Source organism: Euprymna scolopes, chromosome 30, assembly GCF_053919585.1.
Source record: "Euprymna scolopes isolate OS-2025 chromosome 30, ASM5391958v1, whole genome shotgun sequence".
Taxonomy (NCBI): domain Eukaryota; kingdom Metazoa; phylum Mollusca; class Cephalopoda; order Sepiida; family Sepiolidae; genus Euprymna; species Euprymna scolopes.
The window spans coordinates 18371296-18390780 of record NC_136511.1 but is presented as its reverse complement, the minus strand read 5'-3'; the positions used below and the strand labels follow the sequence as shown (position 1 = coordinate 18390780).

Genomic DNA, 19485 nt, shown 5'->3' with positions numbered 1-19485 from the left:
CATTGAATCAGTTCTGCAAAAACAGTTATGTTCTTTTCAAGAAATTCGGAGTCGTTAGGATTCTCCGTTGGAGATTGTATAACTTTGTGTAGTTTTTGTATCCTTAAATACCCCAGAAATTTCACCTGCCACAATTCGAATTTAGATTCTGATCCACCAAAGAAAAGATGATGGCTGGACGCATAACCTGTTAACTGTTGAGAAATTATGTTGAACAAAGATGGTGGCAGTAAATCAAATCGGCGAAAAATCAATGCAATCTTTCTTTCTCTCTCCCCCTCTCTCTTTTTCACTCACCTTCTTTTTTCTCTTTCTCTCTCCCTCTATTTCTCGCTCCCTCTCACCCTTTCTTTCTCTCTCATTCTTTCATTTCTCTTTTCCTTCCTTTCTCGTTCCCTCTTTTCGTTCAGTTTCTGCCCCCCCCCTCTCTCTCTCTCTCTCTCTCTCTCTCTCTCTCTCTCTCTCTCGCTCTCTCTTTATTTACATTATTCATCCTTCCTTCTTGTACAAATCAAGCACAAAAACAAAAAAAAAACAACGATGTTAAAAAAATATTCATAAACTTTGAAATTTTCTTTTCTTTTTCTTTTCAGTTCTCGAGAAGAAAAAATATATTTTTGAAGGTTTGTACAAGCGTTCGGGATATTCCCTACATTTTCATCCACATCTGGAGGTAAGTTGCCATTTTAAAAGTAAGCTTGTAAGGGAGATAATTATAAAATAAGGGGAGGTTACTCTCGATTAAGTCTGAAACAGCAGACGTTGAAGCTTTATTCGGCTAGCATAACTGATACACTTAGAACGATATTTTATAGTTTTTACTACAGAGTTTACAAAAATGGAAGATAATCCTAAAATAAAGGGAGATTACTCTAGATTATTTATTAAAAAAAGACAAGTGATAAGATTTAAAAAAAAAAAACAAAGGATTTTTCTTTTATTTTTTCATTCCAAACAAGTCATATTACTTCTTGTAATGTAACGGACTACTATTTGAGATCATTTCTAACAGGAGACTGTGACGAGTTGAGAAGCGAGATGTTCACATTACATTTAAACTTCTGCAGATTAATACAGTCAAGGGAAACAGGAAACAGGGAGGGAATTCCAAAGTCTAGCTGTCTGTAGGGAAGAAACTACTAAAGTAGAAATCTTTACAGCATCTAGGGACCTCTACAGTGAAGTGGCGGGATTTTGTTGCTAAACAGATCTGTTTAAATAGGTACAATTGTGATGAGTTCATCAGAGCACATTCCATTAAAATGTTTGTAAAACAGACACAGGGATGCAACATTGTGGTGATGAGACAGGGGTTGAGACCTAGTTGAGAGTGCAAGACCTATTAGATTTAAGACTATTCTTTGGAAGCTGTCCAATAGGGAGGGAATAGTAGTGGATGCCCCAGTCCAGATGTGACATACTTCATCCATATGCAAACGGTGGCTTTAAAGAGATGCAGGATACTCTCAGGTGTGAGTAATTTTCTAGCATGGTAGAGGGAGCCCACCTTTTTTTCAGCAACGTTTGCAATATCCTCAATTTGTTTGTTCCAGTTCATGTTGCCTGTGAATGTAAAGCCAGGGAGTTTGAAGCTAGTGTTCTCTAGTGGTGTGTTATTAGTCTGCCTGAACTGCAGAGGTAACCACCCTTGAAAACCGAAGAAAAAGTGTCAAACGAACGGATCTAAATTCTACGCAAATGGAAAACAGGAACATTGGAAGAATATGTTTACCACTTCAAGGTATTCAAAGCTAAAAACCTATCGATCAGCCCGACCGCCAAGAACATTTACGACAGAACAAAGCCCAGAACGAAATTCCAAGGAGCGAAGTGGACATATCCAAAAGTCTACTACAGAATTTGATAACATATCATTCGAATCAATTATAGTTTCATCTTTAGTTCTAGATGAAGATGAATGATACAGAGATGATGTATACATCATCATCATCGTCATCGTCATCATCATCATTATGATGCAGTCCGTCAGCCTTGACGATGACTAGTCGGAGCCTCAGTGCTTTATCCTTTGGTACAGGACTTTCCACCTTTGGCTCCTAACTTGCTTGCGCAGTTTAGGTGCAGTATCTGTTGCGCATCAGATAAACACCCTCTGAACCTCCAATGCTCATTTACAGTGACGCGAACCCGCAACGACTGGCAGCAGAGGAGACAATAGCTTCTGGACGAAAGTAATCTCAGTAAGGTAAACAGTCACCCTATCACATCAGCTACTACGCCTTTTCTTTATGAATGAGGTTCCATAGGAAAACTGCAATTTTAAGTCAAAGTTCCCATCTCTTAGCCTTTTGCTGTGATAAGGCCCACAAGGCAGTGGTGCTTGATTTTAGGGTTGGTTCCCCTAATCTTCACCCAACCAAAGGTACCCACAAGACAGTGAAGTAGGGGTAGGTAGTGTGCAAGGGCGTGTCCATACATCGGTGGGCCATAACTACCTCTGAGATCCCCTACTACTCCGAGATCTCCTACAGGTTTAGCCTGGGGCTGCAAGGCACTCAGTTACCGTGTGTGGCCAACATGTAGGCACTGTAGGAGTCTTGATGATGGAGAGGCCAAGATGAAGTATACGCAGTCATAGGCAAACTAAATTCAACCTGACAATATAGGTTAACACAGATGCCTAAGGTAATACCCTAGAATATTTTGCCAGATGTTTCCAAACTGTTTGGATTTTTGGATCAGTCAACATACAATGCTGATACAATTCGGATGAAATATGAAATAATGGCCCCCAGAAGTCGAGAGACTCAAAATGGGGCACATTCCAATCGACATTGATTAATTGCAAAAGTGCATCTCATTTGTGAACCAAACCCCTGAGTTGTTTGTTTTATTCGTTGATTTTTAATATAAAGGAAAGATTTATTTAAGCAAAAATGGAAGGAATATATATATATTCGAGCAACTGATCCGAGACCTCCTTTTTGCCAATGGCACCTCCTTGTTGCCCACACCGAAAGAGCCTTACAGCGCTTCACAGAGGCTGCCCAGCTCTTTGGACTCGAGATCAGCTTGAAAAAGACGGAAGTTCTCTACCAACCAGCTCCCCAGTTAGAGTATCGCCCTCCCCACATCACCATTGGTAAAACTAAGCTGAAGACAGTTCACCAGTTGACCTACCTGGGGTGTACCATCACATCAGATACCAAACTCGACAGGGAAATAGACAACAGACTGGCCAAAGCAAACAGCGTTTTTGGCAGATTGTACAACAGAGTCTGGAAAAACAGACACTTAAAAAATTACACAAAAATCAGTGTGTACAGAGCCGTAGTACTTTCCACCCTCCTGTACGGCTCTGAGTCCGGGACAATTTACCACCACCAATTACGACTCCTCAAGCGTTTTCATCAGTGCTGTCTCCGCACCATTCTCAACGTCCACAAGCGTGGCTGCTGTCAATCTGGACAATCCCCTTTGTAGAATCTTCGTTTGCGAAATACTGCCAAGAATATAAATTTATTATTGAAATATTTATTTGAATATTTTTTCATGCATAAAAATAAGTTATCCATAGACATGCATAAAGTATATTTCCACAAATATATATATATCTATATATCTATATATACATCTATATATATATCTATATCTATATATATATATATATATATATATATATATATATATATATATATATATATATAAAAGTAATGAAATCAAAAGGATGTAGTGGTTACCTGATATACGCAATGGTAAACTTCAATCTAATATAAATACCAGTAAGTTGAAATTTATGATTAAAATTTATTGTTCGACTGAATACTCCAAGAAACAATTTACGAAGTCCTTATTCCGCAGAGGTTCAAAGAATGCTATTCTTGCTATTCTTCTAATCAGTGGACAGAAAGAAATCAGCAAATTATATTTGTAGCAATGCTAGAATTTGCTGGTTATGGCATTAAGTGAAACTGCAATTTATTATAGTCATAAATTGCAAAGAAAAACAAGTGAAAAAATATTGGATATGAAAAAAAAAACATGCATAATATTTCAGCTTGCATGAAGTTTCTCTCAAGGTAATCCGAAAGATGAAAAAACTTCTTTAGGGAGAATGAAGTCCAAAATTAAATCCAGTGCGATGTTAATAGTTCAGTTTTGATTGTAAATTTCAACTTACAGCTTTTCTCTTACATATGTGTGTGTATGTGTGTGTGTGTGTGTGTGTGTGTGTGTGTGTGTGTGTGTGTGTGTGTGCCGATTGAAATGTGTCCCATTTGAGTCTCTTGGCTTCCAGGTTCCTTATTCCATCCTCCATCCTATAATTCCAACCTTTTCATGTTGCGGATGTATGTGAACTATTATATTCTATTAATAAAAGTAATACAAACCCGGATTTAAGAGACCCGAATATAAGAACACCTATATAACAGAGATGTGTTAATGGTTAGAGTGACCCGGATGTAAGAAACACGGTTATAAGAAGTCTCTTATATCAGGGTTGCACTATGCTAGTATCTTTGAATCTTATTCATGATCGACTCATGACAGACCGCCCCATGCCCAAAGTTGTTGAGGATAGTTATAACTGCCAAGAAACGCATAACTTTGTTTTGTTTTTTATTTGTTTTATTTTTTTTGTAGGACAAAGTGGATGTGCCACTAGAAAATGAAAAAGATGAAGAAAATGAAGACGTTGGTTCAGGTACTTACTCGGACGAGTTCCACGGACAACGTGATCCAAATTTGTCAGGTGATTCCTTTTAGCAAATTCATTTAAAAACGATCAGATTTTGTTGAAATTTTCTGGTTTTATGTATAAATACGTTGTTAAAAGACCACAGAGATTCTTTATTTAGTTACACCTTTTTTAAATTTTTCTGATGTTTTTTGTGTGTAGATCAAAGATATTAATAAATGTTCCGTAGTTAGATTTGTCTCTTTTAAGCATGTCGCGATTTTGTTTGCTTTTCGTCTTTCGTCAAGACATCGTCAGGAGAATGTGTAAAGCTGGTTGCACGGACTGGTGGATGGTCGTTAGTAGTAGTAGAACGGTTGATGTGTGTGAAACCATTTGTGCCCATTAGGGTGGGAGGGAGTGTCCGGTTTTGAGGTGACTGTAAGGTCATTAATGGGGAGGGGTTACAATAAGCATATTAAAGTGTTTTAGCTAGATTGAAATGTAACCATATTTAGGACAGGTGTCTAAGTTCTTATGTACATAGTTTCCAAAATTTTTAATTTTTTAATGTTAGTTTCATGGTGGATTATTTGTGAAATTAGAGAAATTTTAGTCAGCAACACACAAATTGTGTTAATTTAATTGTACATGTTTCTATAATGTGTTGCATATACTAGCAATATATTACACAGCATTAGATATCATTTTTTTTTTCAATCATATCTTGCATGGCTTAACTACTTCTTTCATACTTTTAAATGGTCTTCACATATCTACGTATAACTATGTTCCATTTAATTATCCAACATCAATAAATGGTACTTGTACAGTTTAATAAAGTCTTTAAAATAATGTAAATATTGAAAAAAAGTTATATTGTATGGACTCGTTATAGAATTAAGTTTTCATACACAAAAAAAATCACTCAATTTGATGAAGTAGTTTTTTTTTTTTTACAGAGGAAAATCAGACTTTACTAATATCGATAATGTTGCAGCCATTTTGTTTTTCGCAAATGAGGAGGGAGGCAGGGTGGATAACTCCAATTACTACTTGTAAAATTTGACAAGATTATTTTGAAACAAGGGCAGAAAAAATACCTAGATATTTTAGGGTTTTTTTTTTTACACTTATTTTACAGTTTTTTTTTTTTGTTTTTTTTTTGTCATTTTTTTAAAAAAATTCCTTTTTCATTGTATCCTTTGTTGTTTGGGCAATAAAGACACGTTTCACCTATGAATATGATGAATGAGTTGAATTACCTCCCTTACAATGGTGTTCATTATAACTGGCAACGTGTATGTGCTTCTAGGTAATGATGCAGGGGAGATAACTTTGTCCTTTGTTAATCACTTTTTTCGTTTAAAGACAACCCCCCTCCTCGTACCTAAAAATATTGTTCTCATTAAAATTTGATTTTTATCTGTAAAAAAAAACAAAAAAAAAACTACTTGATCAAATTAAGTGAAATTTTTTTTGTATGAAAACTTTATTCCATAACGAGAATGTACAATATAATTTGTTTTTGATATTTTCATTTTTTAATGTCTTGATTAAACTGTATAAGTACCCGATAAATGCCCATCAGAAATCTAACGTTCACTTTTTTTTATTTTCTCAGGCAATTTTAATAGTTTAGCATCAATTACCGATTGTGTGCCGAAAGAAATTGAACAAGAAAATCCGATAACCAATCACGGTCCTTATGTGGATGCGAAAACAATTTTGGTTCAAGATGTTCCTGAAGATATGGATTTCAAGTTCTTAAAATTATTCTTGGAGGATCACCGTACTTCCGGCGGAGGAAAGATCCAGAATATATCTAGGGTGCCGGACAGCCAAGATGTGGAAGTCACATTTGAAAGTTCGGACGGTAAAGTACATTTTGAGATCCTCATTGCGTTTTTCATGGATTCTCTTCATTAGGTGTATCAGAATTGTAGCCAACCCGCCATAACAAACGACTGTTTGAATACCCCCCTCCCCAATGTATACAAGCTTATAACAAAATGAAAATGTAATTTCAAACCTTAATTTTTATTTCAATAAAATAAGCAAAGACCCAATTTTAATATAAAATATTTAATCCAGAAATATACAATTCTTTTTTTTTTTCCTCGATTTTGTTTGAGAAAGTTTTCACAGAAAGCCAAAAACAAACGCTAGTCGAATTCTTATATAAATATATAACAGCCAAAAAATCACTTACCGGATCCATTTTACTAAGATTGGCTTTCTCCTATTCTTCCTGTATGAGAATTTATCAATATTTATATATTATAATCCATGTATTTTTTAAATGAAAGGATTTTTCAACCAAGATTAACGGCATGCTGTGTCTCTGATAATAGTGTTTCGTCCATTAAAGAACCCGGATGTTAAAGGAATTCTCACTTTAACTATGGAAGCATGTAAGTGGAAAAAATAACTATTTCCCAAACGTTGCTTAATTAACTGTTAACACGCCGATATTAACTGTGCATTTCTTCATGGAAGCTACTTGTTCCCTGGAATGTTAATCATTAAAAGTATTTTCTGTTAAATTGTGTTCATTGTATGTTGCCTCCACCCCATATGGTCACAAAGTGGGTGCCGATTTTACATTAAATTATTATAGAAAAGTGATCCCTCACTTTTTGACCACTAACATTTCTTTATATCTTGGAAACTACTCGTTTGCCGTAATTTTAAAGGTTATTTCCGTTTTCAGCGCCCCCGAAAACATTTAAAAGTGGAAATTTTTTAGGAACTTTCGAGGGTGGATATTCATGTTTACCCTATATGAATAAATGAACATTTAATGTAATAATAACGAACAAAAACAGGTTTTTTTTTTTTTTTAATATAAGTTTTTTATTCAGTTGTGTATGAAATAAATGAATGTTTATATATATATATATATATAGAATGAAAATATCGTAAAAATAGAATCAATAGAAAAATTTTGAGAGATTTTTAAAGTTTAAAAATTGAAAAATACTGAACTCGTAAAATTCAATTAATTTCATTACTGTTTTTTTATAAATAAAAAAAATAATATTTCTATTACTTTTTATACAACTTTAATAGTTTATTTTGGAAGTATAATCCATAAAGAAAATAAACAACCCACGTTTAAACGAGAAATTATGAATTTTTTATATTTTATTCGCAGTTTCGTGTTGGGGTGTCAAAAATTCCTACAAAAATTCTGATCCAACTAGCGTCCGACTCTCTCTTTCACATGGTAAGTTTGAGAAAAGGAGTTAAAAATAAAAAAAACTAGACAAAATACTGTTGGAAACTCGCTCAATATATATTACCATGACATAGGCTGACATATATTCAGTGGGTTTTTAATAGCATTTTGTCTAGTTTTTTTATTTGTAACACCTTTTCCCAAACTTGCCATATTAAAGAGAGATTCAACCGCCATTTTAAATTGTTCAATACATCGATAAACATTGTATGTTTTTCAAGCTGAATAAACATGTTACATTGAATAAAAACACAAAAAATGTATCTAGTTTGGTAGAAAAGTAACTTATCTTACCTTTGATAACATTTATTTGTTATATAATTTTTATTTTACAACTTTTTCCAATCTATGTGTACACAGTAATACAAACCCTAAATTTTACATCGGTAAACACTATGTTTTTCGAGCTGAATAACATGTTACATTAAATAAAAACACTAGAAAATTATCCAGTTAGGTAGAAAAGTAACTTATGTTGTCTTTGATAACATTTATTTGTTATATATTTGTTTTGTGGCAACTTCTTTGACTCTATGTGTACAGTAATAATACAAACTCAACCTACTACTTTATCGTCGAAACTAGAGACGCAATTTTATTTCAGTTTCTCCGATAAAGTGTAGAATTACCTTAAAAATTAATACTTTTTTTTTTACTCAAATAAAGTTTCAAATATCAAAATAAAAAAAGTACAACTTCCCCATAAGTTATAGAAAGTAAAAATAAATCACGTGTGGTAAAAAAATGAACTCACCATTTTCAGCACAAAAATCCAAAAAGTCCCGGCTAACCAAAAGGATTAAATATAAAAAAAGAAATAGTTGTGTCGACGTGACAGGAGTAAAATTATTCCAACGACAGAGGTTTATTTGCGCGTACGTGATATATGTAATATATGCTAAACTTAATTCCCTTTAGCTATCTTTTGCAATATTTTATTTCCACTCTAACTGGGTAGAATGTGCTGCTTCCCAGCTGCCGTACATACAAAATACAAACCTTTCATTCATGGATTTTGACCACTCACAGCTCCATGGCTCAACAACTTTTCCATTTTTTTTTTAATCTCTTAAAGAAATACATGAATTCTTGATTTAATATGTTGAAATTCTTATTTAGCGACTGGAAATATTTTTTTTTTAATATCAGAAAAAAAAAAACATTGGATAAAATAGGAATAAATGTCATCGGCCAATATTAAGTGAATTATGTAAACCTAAAATAAGCTTCCACACACAAAAAAAAAATATGAGAAAATCAATGTGGTTTTTGAAATAACAAAGTTTTAAAATTTGAACTTTACAGGTAAATTTCTAAAAATCACTTCTTTTTTTTGTTTTAAATTTGAATATTTTATTTATTGATTTTTTATCTTCAATTTGTGATGTATAAAACTTTGATGAGGCAATTAATTATATAAATTTTAATAGACATTTCAAAACATTTTCTACCCTATGCGACGAAGGCCATCAACTCCCCATATTTCCTCCTATAACACAGAACAAGCTAGGTAACATACAAATATCCGTGCATGAGGTCGCCAAGCTAATAAAGAACCTAGATTCCAGTAAAGCAACTGGCCCTGATGGCATCCCAATTATAGTGTTAAAAAAGCTTCAACCAGAACTTGCTCCCATACTTACGAAACTATTTAAGCGCTGCCTTAAGGAGAAGTGCTTTCCGACTCCCTGGAAGACCTCATCAGTTTGCCCTGTATTTAAGAATTCAGGTGATAAGTCATCTCCCTCTCAATACAGACCAATAAGTCTCCTGTGTGTTATGAGTAAGTTGCTGGAATCCATATTAAATAGAGAAATAGTCAACCACCTCAGCAGGAATAACCTTCTTAGTGACACACAATATGGCTTCCGCTCTGCAAGATCTACCGCAGACGTGCTGACGGTTATATCACATAGGATTAGTGAATCTCTTGACAAAGGCTTCCTTTCTAGGGCAATTGCTCTCGACATATCAAAGGCCTTCGACAAGGTATGGCATAAGGGTCTACTTCACAAGATTTCCAGCTACGGTATAACTGGAAATGTTTTCTCAATCATTAAATCATTTCTCTCCGATAGGCTCATAAGAGTAGTGGTAGATGGACAAAAATCGGAAGCCTGCAATATAAATGCTGGAGTCCCTCAGGGGTCAATCCTGGGCCCAACTCTCTTCCTGATCTACATCAATGACCTCCCTAAACACATACTTAAATCATTCGTTGACATCTATGCTGATGACACGACCATCTACGGCAACACATCAAAGGCTGTAAATGACAAAGTTCTCTCTGATTCTCTCTCCTCTGATCTCGAGCGCGTGGTTCAGTGGGGGAAGATGTGGCTGGTTACCTTTAATGCATCCAAAACCAAACTCCTATCCTTACATCATCAACGCTCTGATCCCCATCTGGCATCAATTGTGATGGATGGCTCTCGTCTGGGTGAGGCCCCGTGTTTTGACAAGCTTCTGGGTTTGACCTTTACTCCTGATCTGAAATGGAACACGTACATCAAGTCTGTTGCCAAGGTCGCTGGAAAGATGGTGGGATCCTTCTACCGCTCCAGGAGATATCTCACTATGGATGTAATTCTCTATCTATATAAAAGCCAAGTACGTCCAAGGATGGAGTACTGTTGCCATATCTGGGCAGGAGCTGCTAAAAACAGCCTATCCTGCCTTGACAGAGTACAAAATAGACTTCGTGGCTTAGTGGGGGATGCCCTTTTCTCTACCCTGCAACCTCTCTCCCACAGAAGAGACGTTGCGAGCCTGTCCTTGTTTTATCGTTATTTCCATGGCAGATGCTCGTCTGAACTCCAATCTCTGGTCCCCCCTCGCCAATCTTTCACAAAAAACACCCGTCTAGCTGAATCCACTGTGAAAAATTTCCCCCACTCTATATCTGTGCCTAAATCAAAACGCAGATTCCATGAACAAAGCTTCTTTCTTAAAACTGCACGCCTGTGGAACTCTGTTCCGTCTGCCTGCTTCCCCCCGGACTACAACTTGGTTGTCTTCAAGTCCAATGTTAACAAATTCCTAATGAACCGCCCCCTTAAGTAAACATTTCAGCAAATCTCCTCACTAACGTAATGTACTTGCAATAACCCTTATCCCTGAGTGGCTTCCGGGCCTTGATAAGTGGTGATCACTGTGTAAAAAAAAAAAAAAAAAAAAAAATGGGGAGGGGGGTGAATTTCACAAAAAAACGTTTGTGTAAAATATTAAATTTGGTTTATTAGAAAGAGCATAAAATTTTACATTGACCCTGAAAATATCGTAAAAATTGAATCATTAGAAAAATTTTGATAGATTTTTAAAGTTTAAAAATTGAGAAATATTTAACTTGTAAATTTCAATTGATTTCATTACGTAAAAAAAATGGCGTCATTGAAGACGCGCATCGCTGCGCCTGTACTTTGTAAACACTGTTTTATAAATAACTAGCGAAGTATACCCGGCATGCTCAGGTGTTTGGAGGTGTGTGTGTGGAAACTCCGAGGGGGGGGGGGTAAAAAAAAAAAGTAAGTATGAGGATCGAACCTGAACCCTTGAGGCAAAGTTGTAAATTAAAGTGTAAACAAAAAAAAAACGCGCGACGTTAACCATTACCCCACCGCGATATGCTAATTTTTGAATTTATTTAATTACTTGGATTTGGCAGGTGCCCATTGTAATGAGTTAATGAGGTCAAGTTTGACTGCGGGATAGTATTCATTTACTGCGGAACACTTTTTTTTATTTTTATTTTCCCAAGATGTTATAGGAAAAAGACTAACCCACATGCGGCGAGCGACAAATGTTGAATATTTATCTTCCTGAAATCGAGCAAATTAAATAGACAGGCGAGCTTCGTTGTTAACTGCGAGATATTACAATTTATATGTGATATAAAAAGTTTTTAAAAGTTTTGGAGCGAGCGACTGCTTCTCTGAAAAAAACCTTGTGTAGACATACAGAAAAAGCGAACACGCAGTTTCGTGTTAGGGGTGTCAAAAATTCTGATACACCTATCTCTACATGTATGCAAATCATTGGATTTTTGCCTGTTGAAAATTTCGCAACGAGAATAACAGGAAACTTCAAAATCTAACATCGAAAAATCTAAATAATACAACGTTAGGCAACACTTTTTTACTTTTTGAATGTTGTCTCGATTTTTACAACTGATTTTTTTTATTATTGTTTGAGCAATAAAGACAAATTTCATATGATGAATGAATTGAATTACCTCCCTTGCACTGGCAGTCATAACTGGCAACGTTTATGCGCTTCTATCAAAGGGAGGTAATAATGCAGGGGGAGTAACTAAGTTTCACTAAAGAAATAAGCATAAATCGAAAAGAAAATTTAGGACGCTGAAAACGTTTGATATTTATTAGAACAATAAATTGGACATTATTTTCTTGGTGCTTTTTCGTTACAAGAGTGAAATTTGAAAACCAAAATATTGAATTCCATTAATTGTCATGCCACAGTAATGAACATATCCAAAAATTACGAAAAACGATACAGGGCATACTGATGAGATTTTCCAGGGTGATTGGAAGCAATTCTCCTTAAGACAACGTTCAAACAGTTTTGTAAGTATGGGCGCTATTTCTGGTTGAAATTTTTTTGAGTACTATAATTGGAATACCATCAGGGCCAGTTGCTTTACTGGAATCCAGGTTTTTGATTAGCTTGGCAACATCACATACAGATATATGTATATCACACAACATGTTTTCTAATACAGGAGGAAACATTGAGGGTTCGCGGCCTTGGTTGCAAAGGGTAGAATTAGCTGCAAAGTTCTTGACAAAGAGTTTGGCTTTGTCTGATGATAATGAGATTACCTCAGGTCCATTGATGATAGTTGGGATAGAGCACACACTTCTGTTCAGGATTCTGTTTGCTATCTGCCAAAACTGGTGGGAACCAAGCCGCTGCTCAGCTACTTGGGACTTGACGGATTGAACATACAACACTCTTGCATTCTTTATTACTTTCTTACAATGGTTGCTGGCAGTCTGTAAAGCGGCTTTAGTTTCCATACATCTATTACACTGGAAGCAGTGGAAAAAGTGATTTCTGTGCACAATGACAGCATCAGATTCAGGAGAGAACCATGGCTGGCTGTTAGGTTTTTGCTGGAACTTTTTGTAGGGTATGAAACGGTCTATACCTACAATTAACCATTCCATCAGGTCTGATACTATAGAGGACACATCCTATTTAAACATGGAACACAGAGGTAGATTTGATATAAATGTACGGAAGCTATCCCAGTCAGCCATAGTGTATCGATATACTGTACAATGGAGAGGTACGTCTGGAGACTTATTACATTTCATTTTTATCTTAACTGATACAACAGAGTGGTCGTAAGATCCAAGAAGAGACAGAACAGAAACTGAATATAGTTCAGGGCAAGTTGAGAGAAAAAGGTCTTGTAGACTCGCATACTGGCTGTCATTGTTGGGTAAACGGGTGGGTTCGTGAACAGTCTGAGTAAGGTCATAAGCAATGGAGAAATCATGACAGAACCTCCCCTCATCATCGGTCTTGTTTGAGTGGGTCAACCATTCCACATTATGAACATTGGAGTCTCCACATACGTGAATGTAGGTTGAAGGATAAGCAGATAGGACTTGATCAATTTTCTCAGATATGCTTTTAAAGATAGTAACTCCGCTGTTGTGGGGCGATAGAGAGTAAATATAAATGCAGTAGTGTGAGCTAGTACAACCCGGAAGCACATATAGGGTAAGTTAGGATCTTCTCTGGAGATGGACATGGATGCCATCTTTAATATAGGCACATATTCCATGCCCATAACGATCTTGGGGGTCAGATTTAGAAGTTAAGTTAGAATATCCTTTAATTACGAACTCATATATGGAAATAGCCTGTCCAATGCTAGTTTCGCTAAAAAATAAAAGGTCAGGTTTAGTCTCCTGTAATTGAGTCTCAACCTCTGGAAGGTTAGAACGTAGACCCCTGATGTTGGAGAAAGAGACATGGTAGTGGGGGTCTGCGTTGGAAGTTGGAGATCCGGGTTTAATCGTATATTTTTTCCTGAAACTTGTCATGATGGAATTTTGGAATTTGTGAACTAGGTCGTCAGACTTGCTAAGAGCAGGACAGAGAGGGGAAACTAAGAGAGAAAAAGAAACAAAGAAATTTTTTTTTTTGTAGAACATGATAAGGTAAAGCCGTAACAATTACCCACTAATATGGCATTGAGAGGCCCCACCAGAAGCTGCTGCATGGTCCAGAATCCATTCACCAAATGGCAATACAGCAGCCCCAGTACTTTGCACCTGCTGATAGGACAGCCTCCTTAGTGGTTAATCCAATGTTTGGGTCCCTGACTATCAGGCGGATAACGTCAGCCCAGATAAAACGTTTACCTCCAGCACCCTTACTAGTGACATGGCTCCAAGGATAGACATAGAAACAGAAAATTTCCACCACCTCTGCCAACCTAGAATACAGCTTTTTCTTCTCCCTTTGTCAGAAAAATCACTCATTAAAAAATAAGGACTGAGGGACAAATAAAGAGAAGCAAGAGTAATGGGAGCTGCCGATAACGCATCCACAATATGTTTTCTACTCTCCATTAAAAAAAAAAAAATTATTAAGTATTGTACTTAATAAAAGTCCAACTGGCATGTTTAAGGGAAAGTATGGTGATAGATTCCCCTCTCACAAACTAAAAATGAATACAATTTCCTAATCTATTTTTGCAATTAGCTTGGGAGATGTAATAAACAACATTTATGGACGAGAAAGCACTAGCATTAAATAAAAAAATCAGAAAATAAATATATAAATTAAATACTGAAATAAAATGTAGTTAATTAATGTTTGAATTTAAAGATAAAAAGATTTATATAGAAGTCACTTATCTCGAAAAAAGACTTCCGTCTCCAGAATGCAAACTGTTGAAAAGAGTTTTAGCTTTAAAAACATCTGCGTTCCAAAGATTTTTTTTTTTTTTTAATTAACTGTTAAAGAAAGTTTCAGAACAGTTTCCGATGGTTAGGTGTTCTGTACAAGTCCTGGAGGTGACTTGTTCTCAGTAGACAGTTCTCGAGTTGTAAGCCACAGAGCAGAAGATTCTTCCCGTGTTGACACGAAGGAAACACATGCGAGTTTGCTAAAGAAAAAAGGTTTAATTTTTATGGAGCAATTCTGGTTTCTGATTGGTTGGTAGCAAAAACGTGAATTAATTTGATTTGTCAGTTTCTAGCAGCATCGTTTATAAATAGAATCTTCCAAAATATTGCAACAGTAATTATGAGGATGATTGGTAATGATGATGCTGATAGAAAGTGATGATAATCATTTGCAATGATGATTAATAACAATGATGATGATGATGATGATGATGATGGTAATCATGGTGATGATTGGTTAGGATAATGATGATGATTGGTAATGCTCATGATGCTTTGTAATGAAAATGGTGATGATAAGGACGATGATGATTAGTTAAGAATATAATGATTTCTAATGGTGATGATGATTGGTTATGATCATTATGATTGGTCATGTTTATGATTGGTAATGATTATGATGATTGGTTATGATGATGATGATTGTTTATGTTGATGATTGGTCATGAGGATGACCATTGGTCATACTGATGATGATTGGAAATGTTAATGATGATGATTAGAAATGATGGTTAGAAATTCTTGTTTCTGATGGATTATAGCAGAACGTGAATTAATTTGATTTGTCAATTCGTAGCAGCATCATTTATAAATAGAATCTCCCAACTGTGGGGGACCATACTCTATTATCAAAAATACTTCAACACTCGATCTATGTTTTTTTATCTGACCTCTTGATTCTTTCTTTGACTTGGCCCTTTGATCCTTTTTTTGACCTGACAATTTCATCCATTTTTTTGTCTAACCTCTTGGTCTTTTCATTGATCTGACTGCTTCATCCTTCGTTTGACCTGACTCCTTAACTCTTTGATCCTTTCTTTGACTATTTGACTCTTTCATTGACTTGATTCCTTGATCATTTCTTGGGCCTGTGTCTTTCATCATTTCTTAGGGCTGACTGATTGATTCTTTCTTTGATTCTTTGATCCTTTCTTAGACCTGACTCATTGAGGTTTTCTTTGATCTTACTCATTGGTGCCATCTTTTACATTATTCCTTGATCCTTTATTTTACCATTCATCTTTTCTTAGACTTGACTACTTGATCCTTTCTCTTTGATCCAAATGCTGATCATTTCTCTCTATTTTCAGTGATCGATTATGTCTTAAAGAACTCTGTTTTAAAAATCGGCGATTTGGCTTTTGGCATCAGACAGAAGCAACCACAGCAAGAAGCAACCGCAGCCAGAAGCAGCCAGAAGCAACCACAGCCAGAAGCGGCCACAGCAAGAAGCAACCGCAGCAAGAAGCAACCACAGCAAGAAGAAAAAGAAGAAGAAGAAAAAGAAGAAGAAGAAGAAAAAGAAGAAGAAAAAGAAGAAGAAGAGGATATAAAGTCAATTGACTCTACCCAGAAGACTATTGAGGTCCATGGAATTCCACCTGATATTGATCTGGAAATAGTGAGACTGTACTTTGAACACTCCAAGAAATCTGGAGGCGGACAAATCGACAATGATTTAATCCGTGATCATCTGACTGGCGTTATAAAAATCACCTTTGTCTCAGCTGAAGGTAAGAGTTTTTAAAATTTGATCAAGTTGAGATTTCAATTCAGTTCTTTAATTCAATAAATTTGGCAAAAAATAAAGCAAGCAAGCTTCAGTTGCAGCAAAAGGAGGTTAGGAATTTCCATAGACAAGAATACAGGATCAACTTCCCCAATTTCGTTTTGAATTTGTGCATTATCAGCAATGCATTTACTTTGATTCCAAAATCCAAGGATTGTGATTGAGAAAGCAGCCTTTCTTCGGTTCAATCGAAATTGACGGATAAATAGTTTCAGATAATTCCTATGCAGGTCTCTTGTGCAGAATGGAATCATAGATTTTGATGGAGATCATAATGGCCATTGAGTAGATTGTAGGCTAAAATGAGACCACCATATAATTGTCAGAAATCAAGGGAGAAAAGGTTAAGCTTTTTGGGTCAGTTTTGTAGGGCAGATCCACAAGAATGCATTTCGGTTTCTTATAAAGTATTTTAATTACTTTACTATTTCTCATATAAAAATATTGAAAGTTTTAGAAGCAATTTACGTCTAATAATTTTAGCAAAAAACATTTAAAACAATGTAGTAGCAGTTATATAATTTCTTCTTTGGCATCAGTTGATAATCACATCTTTACAAGCATTACAAAGTCAAAGGATTTCAAAAACTCAGAATACATTGGAATTCCGTTATAGACCTGCTATCTCTGTATTGTCTATCATGATATTCTTAAGTTTTATGCATTCCCTAATTAGCTTAGTAGCCTCTGTTTAATGCTAACGGGTTTTGTGACCATAGTTTAATAAAGAAAAAAAAGAAAAAAAATTGCTTGAAAGATAAGAATTGGTTTTCTGGAACTATTTACAAAAATAATAAGTAAGTCTTAGGATTTTTACTAAAACTTTTTTTTTACAAGGGAGTCACCACTTACCAAGGTCTGGAGGCCACTCGAGGATAAGGGTTAATGAATGTAAGATGGTAGTGTAGTAATCATTAATGCTAGAAATTGGATAGAATTTAATTATTTATGGAGACGGTTCAAGAAGAACTTGTTTACATTGGATTTGAAGGCTACCATGTTGTATTCAACTGGGAAGCAGGCCAGCAGAACAGTGTTCCACAGGTGAGCAGTTCTGGGAAAGAAGCTTTGTTCATGGAATCTGCGTTTAGATTTAGGCACAGATTGAGTGTGGGGGAAATTGTATATAGTGGTTGTAACTAGTCGAGTGTTTTTTGTGAAAGGTTGGCAAGACAGACTGCTAATACTTGGTGGATGGCAGTGATCAGGTTGACTTTGGAGGTCATGTTGATGATGTTTGCGACGTATGACCAAACGAAGTACTCTTTCTGGGTCTTTTTGGACTTGTTGAGCAGCGCCGAGTCCTGCTGCCACACCCAGCGTCTGCCAGCGGCCACCTGATCGCACCAGGAGTATCACCACAGTCTTCAGCACATCCACGTACACTTTGGCGTTGACTTTCAAGCTGACTTCGAAGATGTGAGGTTGCATGATGTGACTCTCACTTGAAATCACACTAAAGACCATATTCGGAAACTTTGTTTTCATTACTCTGGGCACGTCCCTGTTATTTGTGGCAATCCAGCAATTCATTTTATCAGTACTGCCAATGGTCCTGTTGTCATAACTTACATTGGTAGACAACATATGTTGTACAGCGGCGTATCTCCGATCTCGCTCATTGAACATTGTCACTTTCAGACATGATAGAAGGCTCTTATCACTCTTGGGATTTGTACACAACTGGCCAATTTTGTGCAGAGCTAGCCAACTAGTAGATGGTCTGCAAAAAAAAAAAAACGGTTTAATCTAATGGAAATGGAATCATGTCGTCTTTTCTAGGGCAACAATTTTATCATTGCAGCCCATACTAGCACCTGCTACCCCTGTGCTGCAATCGTATCACCGACAAAACTTTTCAACATTTGAATGTACTTTCTCCATGTCTGAGTTCTTATCCGTCTCCATTTCTCGTACACAAACTGGTAAAATATATATGAAAGTAAAAAAAACACACAATTAAATTGCATGTAAATATATTTTATTTCTTTGAACAGCTGCAAATCGGGTTATGAATCAGGAAAAACATATTTTCAATGGAAAAATCTACCAAGTAAAATGGCATCGTGGATCAGTCGATAAGTGGTTCTTCCTGTCTGATGTGAGGGCAAACGTAATGAAAGACAGCATTGTAAACTTTCTTGAATCACAGGCAGACATCAACGTCGAAGATATTGTTAAGATGGATGCTGAAACTCTGTGGTTGGTCAGCTGCACTGATGTCGTCGGTGAGTAAAATCTTTAACCCTAACCCTTTATTCTCGCTTCTTTTATAGGCACTTCTTTTTTTACATGCTTTTCACTTTCAGGAAAGACACAAGGAGACGTTCACCGAGAGTTTCTTTTAGGGTTTTATTTTTTAAGAGAATTTGACTCATACTGAGTGAGAGACTAATGTTTTCATAGCTAACAATTTAGTTGACTTCGTAACTTAACTGAAATGAGTGATATGCGAACAGATGTTAGTTGGTGTGATATTTCACACTTAGCAATTATCAAAGGTTTTTACAACACTATTCGCGATGCCCTATACTCCTCCCACAAGTAGACTGCCCCAAAACCCCTTTTTTCTATCAGCTCAAAAAACATGACGTCATTCATCATCTCAATTCATACCTTTGTTTTGTTTCTATGCTCAATGTTATCAAATTAGCAAAACTTTTGAACTTTGCCATTCAGACGTTAGGTCAGTGTAACGTTTCACACTTAGTGATTATCAAAGGTTTTTACAGCATGATGTCTTGTACTTCCTCTGAAAACGTGACTTCATTCATCTTCACTCGTACCATTGCTTTATCTCTGCCATTTGGCGTGCTGTCCCTTACCTTAATTTTACGTCACCCATCTTACATTCAACTCTGGGAATGATTTT

The 19485-nt window shown here is 35.9% G+C and overlaps 2 protein-coding genes across 3 annotated transcripts in view; one reads left to right on the top strand and one right to left on the bottom strand.

The window, feature by feature from the left end:
• Positions 1-6974, bottom strand: part of LOC145254687 (18S rRNA aminocarboxypropyltransferase-like) — a 70255-nt gene extending 63281 nt beyond the window's left edge. Inside the window, exon 1 of the mRNA XM_080113345.1 lies at positions 6852-6974. The gene's annotated coding sequence lies outside the window, so the exon portion shown is untranslated. The remainder of the gene's footprint in view (positions 1-6851) is intronic.
• Positions 1-19485, top strand: part of LOC145254686 (uncharacterized) — a 143979-nt gene that overhangs the window by 17810 nt on the left and 106684 nt on the right. For both annotated transcript variants that reach the window (XM_080113338.1, XM_080113339.1), the window contains exons 2-6: positions 594-673; positions 4606-4714; positions 6264-6515; positions 16135-16557; positions 18611-18841. In XM_080113338.1, the coding sequence (XP_079969464.1) occupies positions 594-673; positions 4606-4714; positions 6264-6515; positions 16135-16557; positions 18611-18841 (1095 nt within the window). The remainder of the gene's footprint in view (positions 1-593; positions 674-4605; positions 4715-6263; positions 6516-16134; positions 16558-18610; positions 18842-19485) is intronic.